At 37.8% G+C, this 16,192-nt stretch overlaps 1 protein-coding gene across 2 annotated transcripts in view; it reads left to right on the top strand.

Moving 5' to 3' along the window:
• Nucleotides 1-226: 226 nt before the first annotated feature.
• Nucleotides 227-16,192, top strand: part of CPNE3 (copine 3) — a 28,961-nt gene continuing 12,995 nt past the window's right edge. The window contains exons 1-8 of one of the 2 annotated variants that reach the window (XM_058021006.1): nt 227-278; nt 2,938-2,996; nt 9,657-9,796; nt 10,444-10,623; nt 11,779-11,853; nt 12,269-12,340; nt 13,098-13,181; nt 14,754-14,843. In XM_058021006.1, coding sequence (XP_057876989.1) covers nt 9,665-9,796; nt 10,444-10,623; nt 11,779-11,853; nt 12,269-12,340; nt 13,098-13,181; nt 14,754-14,843 — 633 coding nt within the window. In that variant the 5' untranslated portion in view covers nt 227-278; nt 2,938-2,996; nt 9,657-9,664. Of the gene's footprint in view, nt 279-662; nt 2,997-9,656; nt 9,797-10,443; nt 10,624-11,778; nt 11,854-12,268; nt 12,341-13,097; nt 13,182-14,753; nt 14,844-16,192 lie in introns of those variants that run through there. The other variant, XM_058020997.1, reaches the window with a different exon arrangement.

Raw genomic sequence — 16,192 nt, 5'->3', positions numbered from 1 at the left:
CCCGCCTGCGGAGGAGCCGCTCCGCTCCGCCCCGCGGCCCTGCCCGGGCTCGGGGGCGCACAAGGGCAAGGGCCGCGGGCCCGGCCGGGCAGCCCGCCGTGCCGCGGGCCGGACATTGCGCAGCCGGGCCCTGAGCCACGCCAGGCCCGAGCGGCCGCTGGCCCGGCCGGGGCGGGGGGGCGCGCGCGGGGGCTCTGCGCCTGCGCCCCGGGGCGGGGCGTGTCCGGCCGCGCGGGTGTGGCGCCGCGGGTCGGGGGTCCGGAGGCGCCGCGCTGCAGGTGAGGGTGGGGCCGGGCCGGCCGTGCCCGGGGGCCGCCGTGTCCCGCGGGGCTTGAGCTCTCGGCCCCTCTGCCCGTCCAGTGGGACCCCTGCGGGGCTGGGACGGCCGGGCAGGGCTCCGGGCTGTCCTCGCCCTTCCTCGCGTGAAGCGTCCCCGTAGCTGCGGCCCCGCTTCCTGCGGGGGGAGCGGAGCGCGCTGCCAGCTGCGGCTGCTGGGGGATCGAGGAATCGCTGCCCCGTCCCCTCCCGCGGGTGCTGGAACTCGGTGAAGTTAAAGCTGTGGGCCTGAAGGTTTGAGTCCGTAGTGCTGGTCTCTGTGGCGGTGTAAACGCCGCTCTGAAAAGCGCCCTTACCTCTGGGAGAGGAGGTTTTCGAGAGTCAGCATCGTTCCTGAAAACCGCATGCTGTTCTTTCTGAGCTGCTGGTTTGAGTGGGTGGTTGTTTTCTTTCTTCACTGTAGTTGCATAATATATGCAAGACAAATCTTAGATAATGTTCATGTTGTCATAACTTACTCTTCCACTAGGGAAAAGTTTTAAAATGTGGAACCTCTTCACTTTTCCTTGCATACTCCTATCTTCAAAGTACATTAGGTATCCTCAAAGTAATATGTATTGCCCTGCCTCCAACACTTATATTTATTTTCCCGGAGGGTTATGTCGCTGAAGGTTCGAGTTAAAGATATTTCTGTCTTGGTGCCAAAAGTTTGTTTAGTAAAAGTAAAAAGCAGTCACACTTAATCACAGCATTTTTTTTCCCTGCAGCTGGAGCTTTAAATTGTAACTTTATATGGCATACTCGTAGAGGAAAGATGTTTCAAAGTGCATGCAGAATACCAAAAAGCATTTGAAGGAAAAAAAAAAAGTGGGAGAGATGTTAAAGGAGTCCTTTAACAAACGTCCTTTTGTTTATCTGTTGTGGTGCTAGGAAGAATACAGTGTTTTTGCAACAAGTATGTTTGTGCTAAATGTCTTAAAATTAAACTATACAGATTCATTGTAGGTGACTGTCAGACTAATTTCAGTTCAGGTAACAAAAGCAAAATGCTATTTCTGGTAGGCTGAATAACTAAGCTATTATTAAATGTCATCGAGAAATCCAAAGCAGCAGAATTGGTACCACAGTGCTCATACAGTCTTCTTTTATGCCCATTTTTTCTCCAGAATTGAATGCTAAAGGGAAGCCCTAGTGTTAAGGATAATAAAACTAAAATCTCAACTGTACACATATATGGGATGGAATTTAAATTTTTTTTAACCTTAGTTTGATTTAGGAACAAATGCTGTCATTACATGGTTTCCTGAATGAAATACCTTCAGGGATGAAGTTAGGGAGTAAGATACCTTCTATTCCTTCCTGTTTATTTTTCTGTGAAAGTCAGGATGCTCTTCCAACATAAGTCATATATGATCAACTTAGTATTTGTAGATCTTAGTTCCTGTTAAACCCAAGAATATTACTTCGGTTCTTAGATCAGTTGGGCAAAGATTAATACTGGCCCCTCCTAGCGTGACATTTGAAGGTGTGGTATGACTTGTGCAAGCAAGTAGGCAGGAAGTAGAATTGTGGTGTGTTTTTTTTTATAATCTTAAAGGTCTTTTCCATTAACTCTGATTCTATTTTATTTCTTTGGTTTATCTTTAATATTGCTTTAGATGAGATGCTTTTGCTCAGACATTTTGAAAGGGCATTATTAAGTGTCTGAAGGGTTTATGAATAGAGGAATTTTAGGAGCTTGGTTGCTGGATCCAAGCTTCTGTTTAAGGAATAATCTTTACTGATTTGAATCATACTTTGTTCTCTGATTGAAGGAGATTATCCTTTAGATCCATTTTCCATCTTGTAGATGGATCAAGTGCACTTTCACTCAGTGCTTTATCAAAGGCACAGTTGGGAGGCAGCTGAATTAGTTCAGTTTGCTTCTGGTACTTCCCCTGCCCAGAAGGGTTTTTAAAAAAATCCTCATGGCGAGAGATTAGCATATGTGATGGGTCCAGGAATTAGCATGACAATTGTGTGCCTGTCTTAGGAGCCACTGCCTGTGGATATGCAGAGCATGACTGCTGCCTCCCAGGTGCAGGGAATGCGGAGTGCAAGTGGCTGCTGTGATACAGAGCTGGAGGGCAGCTGACTGGAGAGCACTTGGTTTCCATACAGGAAGGTTTGAAATACTTCTGGGCTACAGTAAAGTGCAATTTTGTGATAGTTGGTCTGAAAATGTTATTGTTTATACTGAGATGTGCTAGACCACTGTGGAATACTGATTTCGTGGACTTTTCTTTGTCATCCTTTAGCTGTGTAATGATGCACAGATTAGAGCATAAACAACATTGGGGGCTACTGATTTTGATCTACTTACTCTAATCTAATTGAAAAGAAAAATAATTAATGAGTATGACAAAACCAGTAATTGGGTCTTTGTTCTTAAAATCTCAAAGGGCTCTTCTTGCTGCACTTTTATAATATTTAGTATATATTATTCTCTAATAAAGGCTCTGAGTTACCCTTGACTAATCCTTACAGTGCTGCTGTCATGGACACATAAAACTGTTGGATGGGTTATTTATTTTAAGAGGAACCGTAGTTCCTCAAACCTCTTACTTTGAATTGTGGGAATAATAATTCTTGGTTTTAATTTCCTTTCATTTCCCTTTTTAGTGCTACTGGTGCTTGAAGCTTTAGCCTTTTGCTGAGAGGCCTGGAGGCAGATTTCTGTGGTAAGTTACTGGAACTCATTTTTAAGAACTAATATTTGTAACAGTGAAGAGGGACAATGTCCCTTGAAAAGAACTGCTAAAAGGATTAGTTTAAAGCATGTGTTCACCTGCATCTTGTTTCTACAGTAAGTACAACAAGGTTTAGTGAGATAAAGGTTTTTTCTTTCTTATGGGTAATGTTAATTATGTAGTTAATTAGTCAGTGGCTCTACACAGGGAAATTGCAATGAAGAACACACAATTTAAGATATTATTCACATTGCATAGTTGATGGATGGTTTTACATGAAATAATTGGTATAAAGATACTCTGATAAAGCATATAAACATATATGCAAGGAACATGTGTTCCTCTGGTTTGCTGCTGTATGCTTAAAATAATTGAATTTTGAAGTCAGAAGATCTGTATTTCTTAATTTTCTTGTTCAAGGCACAATATTACCTTTTACAGTTTAGCTCACTTGAAACATCACCTAAATACTTTTGTGTGAGGAAGATGCTGGGAAGAACTAAGCCTTTAAGATGTGCCTAAAGGGAAAACTCATGTATGCAGGATTAAAAAAATAAAATATATAAAAAAGGAGCAACAGAAAGGTATTTAGAAATAAATATCTTCTTTTGAAGTAATTTTGTGAGCAGATGTGCTATAAGTCAAATTAATAATTTCTTTGCAGTGGATTTTTTATTTCAAAATAGAATTCTAAACTTGTTCTTTGGCAACGTAGCTTACTGATAGATATTTTTATATACGGAAACAACCTGCAAATAGTTGTCTAACTTGTTATACCAGTGTGCTACCAATTCATTAGAGTATCATAAAGCTTGTATAAATAGGTGATTCATTTCCCATACAGAAAACTATGCTTCCATTCTCATGCATGCATATACCTCAGATTTCTTAAATATTAGCTTGTGTTTTTGATTGGCATAATCCCCAGTAAAATGAGTGGTGTGGTCATTATGGTTTTATCAGCCCGATCTTACTTGTTTAGTTCAGAATGCTCTAATTCCCTCCTTTATACTAAATTGTGAACATGATAATCATGGAGTCATTTAGGTTGAAAAACACCTCCAAGATCATCAAGTCCAATGTGTGACCTATCAGTGTCTTGTGAACTAGACCATGGCACTAAGTGCTGCAATGAGATGCTTCTTGAACATCTCTGAGAGTGGTGACTCCACCATCTCACTGGGCACTCCATTCAAATGCTTATCAACACTTTCCATGGAGAAATTCTGCCTGATGTCCACCTGAACCTCCCCTGGCACAGCTTGAAGTTATATTCTCTTATCCCATCACTTGTTGCTTTGGAGGAGGCAACCCCCACCTGGCCACAGCCTCCTTTCAGGGAGTTGTACAGAGCAGTAACATCATCCCTGAGCCTCCTTTTCTCCAGGCTCAACACCCTCAGCTCCTTCAGCCATTTGACATAGGACATACTCTTTAGACCCTTCACCAGCTCTGTTGCCCTTCTCTGACATGCTCCAGCACCTCAATGTCCTTCCTGAACTGAGGGGGCCAGTACTGGACACAGGATTTGAGGTGTGACCTCACCAGTTCCAAGTGCAGTGGAGCAACTGCAGAATTACAGCCCTTGCCCTGCTGGCCACTCTTGTTTTGCTACAAGCCAGGATACCTTTGGGCTTCTTGACCATCTGGACACACACTGGCTCATGTTCAGCCAGCTGTTGACCAGTATGCCCAAGTCCTTTTCCACTGGGCAGGTTTTGAGCCAGTCTTTCCCAAGCCTGTGGTGCTTCATGGGGTTATTGTGCCTCAAATGCAGGATGCAGCACTTGATGTTGGTGAACCTCATACATATTTCCTGAGCTATCTCTCAGGAAGTGATAGCTGTATCAGTTCTAGTAGAAGATAAAGCTTACACTCAAGATTTTGTGTGATTCTTCAAATTCAGAATGACTGAAGCTGCTTCTAGTACTTAGCTTGTCAGCACATCAGCTGGACAATTTTTCCACCTGTATTGCTTGTTAACAAACTGAAAAGAGGAGTCATAATTCCAGTTTGGAGGTAGGATTTTTAGAGGAGCTGTTTTTTGGGGATTTTTTTCAAATGTGGTGATGAAATTAGGTTGTGAAAAAGTCTTAGCTTTTGTAACCTCATATGAAATGTCTATTTCCTGTGAAGCACTCTGTTTCCTTAAAAACTGAATGGTTACCTTGAGATTTTAAAAATATATATTTATGTGCATGTAGCCCAAGATCACTAGCAATTGTGTTGCTACCAGACTTATCAGCGAGAGGAAGCATCCATTTGTCATAATTTCATTGTCAGCTTCTTGCAGCAGATGTAGCATTTTCTGCCTTTTTCAGTTTGGCACACGGCTGACATAAAATGCTTAGGTGTAGCATTGTGGCAAGAAGATTAACTGATCAGGAATAGACTTCATTTGCAAGTTTCTCATGGCCATTCTGTGTTCATTTGGGCCCTGAGATATCTAAAAATTACAGATTTCTGATCTGATGACATTAGCAGTTCACAGGAGCTAGGAAATGTTCAATGACATCAATAATTTTCATCAGAACAGGTTTGAGACTTGTGACTAAAGCCAGTGATGCCAAACCCACTTCATTCGTTTTTCTGTCTTTTAGCTGGGTATTTCTGCTTGTCAGAATAATTGGGAACCTGTCATTGTAATGCTCTGCAAGGTTGTCTGGGCAAGCCAATACTGTCCTCTGACACTGCAGCACAGAGAGGATTGCTGCAGTCTAGCAGTTCCCAACTGAGCTGCTAGATAGATCATTCTGATAATAGATCTGTTCCTTTCCAGGTAGAATGCCATGTTTGCAGTTTCTGTTGGAAAAAAGACAATGACTCAGTTGTTTGATGTGTACCACTTCATTAGAATCATCACTGGAGTTCAAAGAACATTCTGATCTATAAAACTGCAAGACAAGACTAGTCCTTGACTTAGATTTTTCCTTTGATAGTTACAGCTCAAACAGAAAGACTTGTCATATTCTTAGTTGACCTAATCATACTCTTGAGCAGGCTAGACATGGCAGAGGGTCCCTTGTGACTGTACATCACTGCAGTTCAGATGTATGTTATATATAGCAATTTTCAGTCTTTTCCTGTTCAGATACACTTTTTAAAGCCTGTCTTCTGCAATTATGAAAGCTATTTCAATAAAATGGATGATGGAGCTGTCACCTGCACACATTCTGATGTGCTTTGCCTCCCTTTATAGTATGGAGGGCAAGTTGATAGCTTGAGAAAAGCAAAGGTTTTAATTAAATATGACCAACGTGGAGCACAGCTACTTTAATAACACTAACTAATTAAAGAACTAAATCTCTTGTTTTGTGTTATAACTTAGTGGCAGTTGAGGCTTTTCCTACCATAGTCTGAACAATATAATCTGTCCATGATAAGTTATTCCAGAATTCCAAATGTTCAAGTAATCTGGTCATGTAGCTAGAATATTTTACATTTGGTTTGCCTACTAGATGTGCTGTAGAATGGTATTTCAAGAGGTAATGCACCCACGGTTTATTTTCACCATCCTGAAAATATGGCAATTTGCCAGACTTTATTACATCAAGTCCTCAAGAAGAGATTGCTTGCTTACCTGGCAGTGGCTGATCCTTGAGGATGTTTATCATCTTTAAAAACCCTGCCATCCACCTCTCAAACCTTGGGAACTTTTCAGCTAACATGGGCTTTTAGAAGTGAGAAGAATTGGGTCGATCTGTGTAATTCTTTCTTTCATGCATTTGGGACGATGAGGATTTGTGCAGCATGAGCAGAACCCTACCAGGTAGTGCTGTTTGAAAGACTCCTGACTTCACACCTGTGAAGCATGTGTACCCTCTGCAAATTCTGTAAGGTGTGCAATGTAGTAAGAGATGTGTCTCTTATTTACTAAGTTTCACTACCTTAAATACTCCTTTAGGTTAATGAGACATGACTTTTTCTTGCTAATAAGTATTTTACTAATTTTTAACATTTATAATGTTACTGAAAATCAGTATAAATATTTGCAGTAAAATGTATCAGTTTTTATGGAGAAATACTTTTTTTTAGTAAAATAGCAAAATTATTTCTGGAAATGTATTTGTTTTACAGACCTCTTCAACCTATTATAAAAATATGTATTCCTAATAGTCTCAAAACTTCTTAGAAAAATGCCTTGCATTATTTTTCATCTTGGATTTTTCAAAACTGGAAACAGTAAAGATTAAAGGACCGTCTTGTGATTTGTGAAATTTTGCTCTTTATCTGAATTTTAAGTGTCCTGCACTTAAATAAATGCATGTTCTTGTTACAAGTTGTCTTTTATCTAATATGGAGACAATTGTTGCATCTCAAATGAGCATTTCCATTTCAGGGAAGGGAGTCAGCCTTTTTATTTTTCCCTTCTCTATGCTAAAGGATGCTTTTTGCACAGCACCTCTTTCTTAATCTTCTCTTTTCCTGCATTAAATGCATAGTGGGAGAGTTGGTGACATGGAGGAGGAGAGGAAGTAACAGAATTGATGTGTCCATGTGAAAAGTACTTGAGTTGTACAAGAAGTGTGAGTACACACACAGACAAAGAGCAAAAAGCTGACCATATTTTTAGGTTGACTCAATGCTGTCCATTTACCAGTGATTTTGGAAATATTACCTTGACAAAAGAATTGGGTGCTTTCAAGAACTCTTAATAATGAGGAGTTTCAGACAAGTTGAAGCAAGAAAATTTTGAGTGGTTTGAAAACGCATCTCAGTTCAAGTTTAAATTCTGTTGCATTTCATGCAAACCCTTTCTACTTGCTGTTGCAGCATCAGTGGGAGTTAGAGCATCATTTTGTCAGCAGAAATTTGTTTTTCTGAAAACTGTCATTAAGGGGTCATGTACTGGTCTGCACTGGTTTCTGTGGGAAAGGCACTGACTGTTAATGAGCTTGGTCTGACAGCCAGGAAAGCAATAGGGAGTGGAAAATACCAGTATAAAAAAAGAGAACTAGGAATAAAGGGGCAGACTGCTTTTAAGAGGTGTGCTTTCTAAGCCTAAAAACCATTGGTCTAAAATTATTTTAGTACTTAGATCTTCACTCTTTTCTCCTCAAGGTCAATGAATTAAACTTTATGAAAGTCAGGGGAACAAAAAGATACTCAAGGAAGAAATGACATTTAGGTTTTGGGAGGTGCATCAGGACTTCTATGAATCTGACATGCTTCTTAAAATATGTGCATAGATGTTTGAGTTCTTTTACAGGTAATTTGTATGTACTTCAGTGTCCAAAAGGTTCATCACTGAGATAGCAAAATGAAGATGAGATATGTGAATTGTGCCCTAGTGGAACAGAAGAAGCCTGAGGAAAATTTCCACAGACCCCACAACATTTTCTTTCTTCTATTTTCAGTTTCTTCTTTGCCTTTTCCATGTTCCTATTCCTTTTTTCCTCTAAAAAATCACTCCTTTTCATGAAAAGTCTTATGAATACAGTGAAAGGAATAGAGCTGGGTTGGGGTTAAGTACAGTTTTATATTCAAATATGAATATGTATGTTGCTAGGGCACTGACCAGATAGAAGCAGATGCCTTTCCTTCTGCCTTGTTCTCTTTGGTGTCTCATGCACTTCTAAGATAAATTAATCCAGAGGGATACTTGATCTAGACTGTGGATTTACTGGAAAAAAGGCAAACCTGAAACTAAAGAGGCTTGGGAGCTTTCAGGGTAGGCTGCTTGTGGAAAGATTTGGAAGTTTTAGTCTCTGAGTCAAGGACAATTGTACTGTAGAGGTTTACTTCCCTAAGAGTTGATGGAAATTATCAACTCTGTCCTTGAAGTGTATCATTATGGAGATTTTTATATATATGTATATCTATAGAAAATAATCTGGTGCTCAGACCTTCTTGGGCTTGCAAATGCATGTTATGCCATTGTGGAATTTGTAATGATAAGCAAGTTTTTCTGTAGGTTTGTAATATGTATTGGTCTTAGTGGACATTGTCCAGTGGACAGTGATGGAGGTACTCAAAGAGAAAATGTAAAAATGCTTTCAGTTATTCTTTTTTTTTTTTAATGGATCTTCGCAAAGAACAGTTCCCCCAATTTCTCTGTTTTTACTTGACTTCAAAGTGTTTATTATTAAAATTTTTAGTTGTTTTTTTAGATTTACTAGAGCAAGATAACCTGTTACCTGCTTAAATGACTTTTCCAACTCTGCCATGCTCATGGTTTCATTGCACTTTGTTACAAAGATTTGGTAGAGAAGTATATAATACAATGTGTTTTCCCTATTAATGGAATTATTAATAATATCTTTAAGATACTGGCATTCATGTGGGCTTTTGGATTTCATTTAAAACTTCTGAAGTTCTATTGTCAGCAACTCAAACCACTGTGCCTTCTTTGAGGTATATCCCACTTTTCATTTGTTTCCTTGGGTGTTTCAGAAACCTGATCTTGTTTTTTATGAGCAGATTTTGAAATTAATTTTTATACCTGTGTGGAAAAAAACAAGAGTGTGGCAGTAATAATGATATAATAATGTTGGTACATCATAAATTTTAAAATTCGCATTTGTAACCTCAAATTATGACTTTTGACAAGCTAACACTTCTTGTGGTCAGTAAGAGAGTTAATGCATTGTGACAATCCTATTGTTTGCTTTTTAGTCCATTTTAATGGTGAGTTCTGTTGCTGCTTTCTAGTGTAACAAATGGCGGCGCAGTGTGTGACAAAGGTGGAGCTGACTATTTCCTGCACCAATCTCTTGGATAAAGATGTTGGTTCCAAGTCAGACCCTCTGTGTGTGCTTCTCCAGAACACAAGTGGTCAGCAGTGGTATGAGGTACATCCTGATGCTTCTCACAAATCTGCTTGCAGGACCTTTTAAAACACTACAGCATATGGTTTCATTAAAATATTTTAATTTTGTACCAGCACTTTTGAGTACTTTTTATTAGATGGTGACTCTAATAGTCTAGTAGGTTTGGATTTTTCCCTTAACTAAAAACCAAGCTATGTCAAACCACAACAAACAGTTACATGGGCAGCACATGAATAATCATTTGCTGTTAAATACTTAAACTGTCTGATTTTTAGCACTGTTCCCCCGCCATATGCAGACCAAACACAAGAAGCTTTCTAAGAGATTTAATGTGCTTTTATAAATACAGTATTCCAAAACTGGTATCTCATCCTGAATTTGACAATACAAGATTTTATGTTGGTCTTTCCTGTGCAGGAATAGGTCCCACCTTAGAGGGAGTGATGAAAAATAGGTCAAGTATCCCTAACTTAGAGCAGTGGGTTTTGAAATATAATGTATATATATAATATAATATTTTGTAATATAACTTGTATTTAATGAAAGGTTTATAGGAAGGTACTCCTTTGTACTTTAAGAACTTTTGAATATATTTAATAATACCGTATTGATTTTCTTGCTTGTTCAATTTTTAAATACTGGATAAAGTGGTATCTTTCTAATTTCAGGTTGATCGCACAGAAAGAGTTAAGAATTCCTTGAACCCAAAGTTTTCCAAGAAATTCTTAATTGATTATTATTTTGAGCTTGTTCAGAAACTTAAGTTTGGAATATATGACATTGATAACAAAACCTATGATCTGAGTGATGATGACTTCTTAGGAGAATTAGAATGTACGCTGGGACAGGTAAGCATGCAGATGATTTCCCTTAGAATTAAGTTACTGAAAATCATTAGCCACTTTTACCTTGAGTTTATCACTATGTTCTTGTGTACTTGTAGTACTCTTAAGTTGAATAGGATGCTCTTAATTTGTTTTTTCAAGCCTCAGTTCAGTGTACATGCATTTTATTTGCAAAAGGTCTTGAGATGATGCCCTGAAATGTGCTCTAGGTGACTGTTGGATTGCTAGCTAAAACTAAGTGGGCTGTGGATGAGCACAAAGTTGTAGTAATTGCTATTTATTTACTCTAATACACAAATTCCTATTTTTATGCTCCCACAAAGGAGAATCAATGTAGAACAACGTATGAGTGCTCACAAAGGCCATGTTATCCTTGTAATCTGCCTTCCACTCGATGCAAGCAATGATCCTGGTTCTGCCAGCTGTAGATTTACTTCTATTTCCCACTCATATTCTGCTATTGATACTATGACAATTGGGCAGCTTCTTTTAAACTTGTTCTTTTGAATAGATCCTTCAAAGGCACTTCTCAGAAGAGTTGTCTTGGGATTTTTCTTCCCCTGTGTCTTAAGCATTTATCCTTATAATGCACTTAAAATAAAGAGGCATTGTGAACTGAAATTCAATGTCAATTAAACATTAATAATTCATTCTCAAGGTAAAGGAGGAGTAGACACACTTCTGAGGAAGCATTGCCTGAATAGGGTAAAATAAAATCAGCTGGAAACTGTGCAGGGGAAGGCTGATGATTTTTTTTGAGTGACAGGCATTGTGTTTATAAATTTATTTCCTGAATCCATTTATGAAATACGCCTTGCATGCATTTTAAAGGTATGTATGGAGAACCTAAAGAACAATTTGACATTGGAACCTAAGGTATTATCTTTGTCCATGTGTGTCATGTTACTAAAAAACATTTTAATTCTTATTACTCCTGAAGCTCTGCATATGTTCATCTGCATGTGTGTTTTAAAAGTTTGAAGTGAATAAAGTATAACCTATTTATTTATAGAAGATTATGGTAAGTAAATGTAATGCTGTCATCTTCACAAAGAGGAAAATTACTAAAATGAAAATACCTCACTAACTCATTTAATTCCTTTGAAAATCTATTAAATTGTTTTAATAATGTGTGATACTCAATTTTTGTCTTGGCAGGTAGTTTCTAGCAGGACTCTGACAAAACCATTAGTACTTAAAAATGGCAAACCTGCTGGAAGAGGAAGCATTACGGTAAGAGAGTTAAGAAATAAATGTCTTCAGAGCTCATCCTTAATTGTTTCTGGGTTTTATTTTTAGTTAGTGGCTTGAATACAGTGAGCCTATTCTATAATGCTGTAAAGCAGTTTTTTCCTCCACTAATCTATCTTTGCCATCAAATAGCAGCCTGCCTTCTGAATTATAAGTCCCATTGGAAACATCATGAGGGCATCCAATGGGCTTCTGGTTGGGGCATATCTTTGTCAGTGCCATCATTTATGGCAAATAGATGGAATCGAATCCCAGTGTCAAATCAAATTGTTCCTCTCCTTCCCACCCCCATTTTTTAATGCTTCGCTTGTGAGAAAACATGAGGGCCTTTTTAATGGGCATGTCATAGGAATTCTGTGAATATGAGTAAACTGAAATATTTTGTTTGCCTACCTAGATTACAGCAGAAGAAGTAAAGGATAACAGGGTGGTTGTATTGGAATTAGAAGCAAGGAAACTGGACAATAAGGTATTTAAGTGATTGCTGTTTCTCTGATAAAGTAGTAAATCAGAGTCTTGTCAAAGCAGGAAACATTTGAGTATTCTTTCTCTTTTTTGCTTATAAAATAAAATCCATTAAGATTTTACTTATACTAAAAAAGAAATTGAAGTAAGATTCCTGCAGAGTAACTTCATTGACTGTTTTGAAATGAATTGTAATGTATTTCTAAGTAAGATAAATGCATTTCAGGGGTAGTCTGTGAGCAACATGTAATGTTGTTTAAATGTAAATCTTTACATTTATTCATAAATAATAGGGAGTTTTGTATATCCATTGGTTTCAATGGATATATAAATGGTTGCCCATTACCTCTCTGAAATAAATAGTAAAAAGTGTACTTGGTGTGTATGAATTTGTTATGTTTACTGTAGTGCTGGCTATCGAGAGACTTTAAAAAATAAAATTAGAAAAAAAATAGAAAAATATTTCTATTTTTACCTTCTGATTTCATGATATTTTTTTTAACTCCTTAGTTTCCTGTCTATCTACTGTAGTACTTATAGGTATAAGTATTTTGCTTGAACTCTCAGGTGTTTGATGTGTGGACATTCACCACTTTCTTTTCCTCTTTCACAGGTGGTAATATAATCAGATTTGCATTTCATCATCTAAAGCTTTTGTTCTCCGAATTTACTTTTTGTTAATCTAAGTGTGTGTTAACTGGAATTTAATGGTATTCACTCTAATGGCTGTTCTGAAATAATTGCATGTTATTTAAATACAGGATTTTTTTGGAAAGTCAGATCCTTATCTGGAATTCCACAAGCAGACTGGAGATGGAAACTGGGTGATGGTTCACAGAACAGAGGTAGGATATTTTCAGTTAACAACAAAGAGGTTAAGGTTATTTAATTTCCAGTGTGTCACAGCACTAGATAGAAAATGCCTTACAAAAAGAATTGACTATCCTAGATTTGATGTGCAGACTAGTTAGAAATTGCATCATCTCTTCCACTGACTTTTCTGGGAAATCTACCTTATTCTCTTTATGCTGATTTCGATATATGCCATTCTGTTTGGAAAGAAAGCACTTTTTTTTCCCTCCAACTTTCAGCAATCTAGGAGAAAAGAAAAATTTTGAAAAAGAGCTGCATACTTAGAGACATTTGCTTAGTTCTTCCAAGTGCTGGGGTAGGACTTGGGCATTCCTGACTCTGCTGTTCTTAGGAAAGTGTCACCTGGCTGTACCCTTTACTAGTGAAAGTAATGGTGCTAAATGCTTGCATAGCAAGGGCAAGCCAAGGAGAATGCAGAGTGAGGGGAAACGTGCTTGAGCAGCAGCAGCCTTTCACCCAGGAGGAGGGGTAGGGGTCCTGTGACAGCAACTGACAGGCTGAGAGTAGCTTCAGAATGTCTCACTGCAGTGGCAGCTCAGGCCCCATTACAGCTGAGGTGCTGTACCCATAGGAAGTGGTGACTTCATTTTGAAGTATGGACGTTGAAGAACTATAAATCCTTTTTGTCACAGTTTCTCTATGAGGTGATTCTTCTGCTTAAGGTGCATCTTTTCTATTGTGATTTCAGTCATCAACTTTGGGAATAAATCCAGAATTTGATGTTTCACCCTAGAAATGTCTTGTGGATTAGTTCTTTATGCCACTGGTTAAAAAAACCCTCTTTTTCTAGCTACTGTTTTTATTGGTTTCATTTTGAAGAGAGATTTTTCACAACCCTCCTACAGTGTTGAAAGTATTACTATTGTAAGGTGGTATTAATTAAGTAGCACATACTATGTGTACTTTCTTGTGCTTTTGTAAGATCATTGTTTGGTGTATTGGATATATTTACAGATAAAGACAAATTTTGAAGATCTTTCAGTATTATTTGTAAATAACACTTGAGATTTTAACTTGAGAGGCCTTTTATCCTCATGCACTGTTCTTACTTTACTACACCATGAATTTCTTAGGGGCATATTTCCATAAATGACATTTCAGAATAAATAATATGTGGGAGTGAGTTCTAATTTCTGAAGCACTGGTGTATTCAGAAATTGCAATGTAATATTTTTACACATGTTTTTGGTAATGCATGGCTTTATATGTGCATGTATATATGTGTGCTTATTAAAAGAAAGGAATCATTGTCTTATTTCTGTAATGATAAATTTAACTTTTTACCGTGCAGTGGCTGAAGGGTGTAAGTAGGTGATAGTGAAGTCTAGCAAAAAATGGAGCTGAAAGAGACTAATCTCTTTTTGAAATATGGCATGGTAAGAGTAGCTTGATTTGTATTGGGATTTGTAGTGCATTGACAGCAATATTAGTCAGTTGTTGTTTGCACACAAAAATCATGGCATGAAGGTATGACCCGTTATGATTGCTACTTTCCACCCCTGTGAACAGTGGTGTTCTGCCTTTTTTTTTTTTTTTCCCAACAGGTTATTAAAAACAACCTGAATCCTGTTTGGAGGCCGTTTAAAATCTCTCTCAATTCTCTGTGTTACAGTGACATGGATAAGTCAATCAAGGTAACATATATTAAATGTGTGTATAAATTAATGCATTAAAAGTTAAAATATGTGACAAGGGGAAGATGTGTTATTCTAGTTACTGCAGGTTTTTTGTTTCAAATTTAATTGAAAATATTAGGTTTCTTATTTGAAAGACACAGATACATTTTTTAGGGGAAAAAAGGAAAACACTGCACATTTGTGATGTATTGTGTGGTAGAAGCTGGTCTTTGAAAGTCTGGGAAACCAGCTGAACACAAGTGTCTTTGAAACGTCCAATGCAGCTTCTTATTTTTATTGTACAGTTTTAACGTTATCTTTAACACCACCAGCATTAGCTACTGTGCAGTGAAAGAAGCATGTTGAAGGCTAGAGTATGCTTTGTTCTATGTGATGGATCTTGTAATACTTTGTTATTGGTGCAACAGGTAACATTAATGAAATTTTTAATATACTGCCTGATAAAATAAATTAGACTTAATATACTAGCTAACAGATGTGGGTCAGCTATAACTTGTGAATATCAGTTTTAGCAACTTTTTCTCTTCATATAAAACTGAATTTTCTGTCAGAAAGTTAATCAAACCTGTGAAGTAATAGTTCTACCAGGGTTTTAAATGTTTTCTATTTTCCAATTTTATCTAGAATAAATTGTGTTTAACTAGTGATTATTTTTCTTCATAAATTACCTTTAGGGGTGGAACTGAGGCTAAACAGCCAAACAAAATGCCATTTATAGGCTATTATGATCATGTTAGAAAGCTGGTATTTTAGCATTTGAAAAAGAAATCTGAAAACCCAAATGCAGCAAACTTCTATATTTGATGTTCTTCTTCTGGGAAAGGAAATTTAGAGCATGATTTGCATGTAATGGATATTAGTCATATGGCTTGAGGCAGTCCTGGAAAATCCTTAACAGCCACGGGGATCTGGGTGTTACCAGCACCTGAATGGATTTAAATACATATTTATGGAGGAGAGTAATGAACAACTTTACAAGCCCAGAACCTTCTTCCCTTGCTGCTTCTATGTTTTTTCCATCTCATCTCTTTCTGCTTCCCTTGTCCCCAAAACAGCTGTAATAGCTCTTACATCTCCATATACTATAAATATATTTCTCCTTTTCAGTAAACAGCCATACTAAAGCTATAGACCATTGATCTAAATGTATCTGTGAAGAGTTACTCTCAGCTCTGTCACCTGTTTTTTGAAATCTTACCTGGGAACTGCAGGTTTATATCCAGAGGAAATAGACTTGACTTGGAATTGTTATAGACTTGCAGACAGGCTGTTTGATTATGCCTTAACTTAGAAATGCAGGATCTATCACTTCAAACATTAGAATGTAGTCAGGATTGTATTATGGA

This window comes from Melospiza georgiana, chromosome 1 (genome assembly GCF_028018845.1).
Source record: "Melospiza georgiana isolate bMelGeo1 chromosome 1, bMelGeo1.pri, whole genome shotgun sequence".
In the NCBI taxonomy this organism is placed as follows: domain Eukaryota; kingdom Metazoa; phylum Chordata; class Aves; order Passeriformes; family Passerellidae; genus Melospiza; species Melospiza georgiana.
The sequence above is the reverse complement of the archived record's forward strand: the minus strand, read 5'-3'. Positions and strand labels throughout refer to the sequence as shown.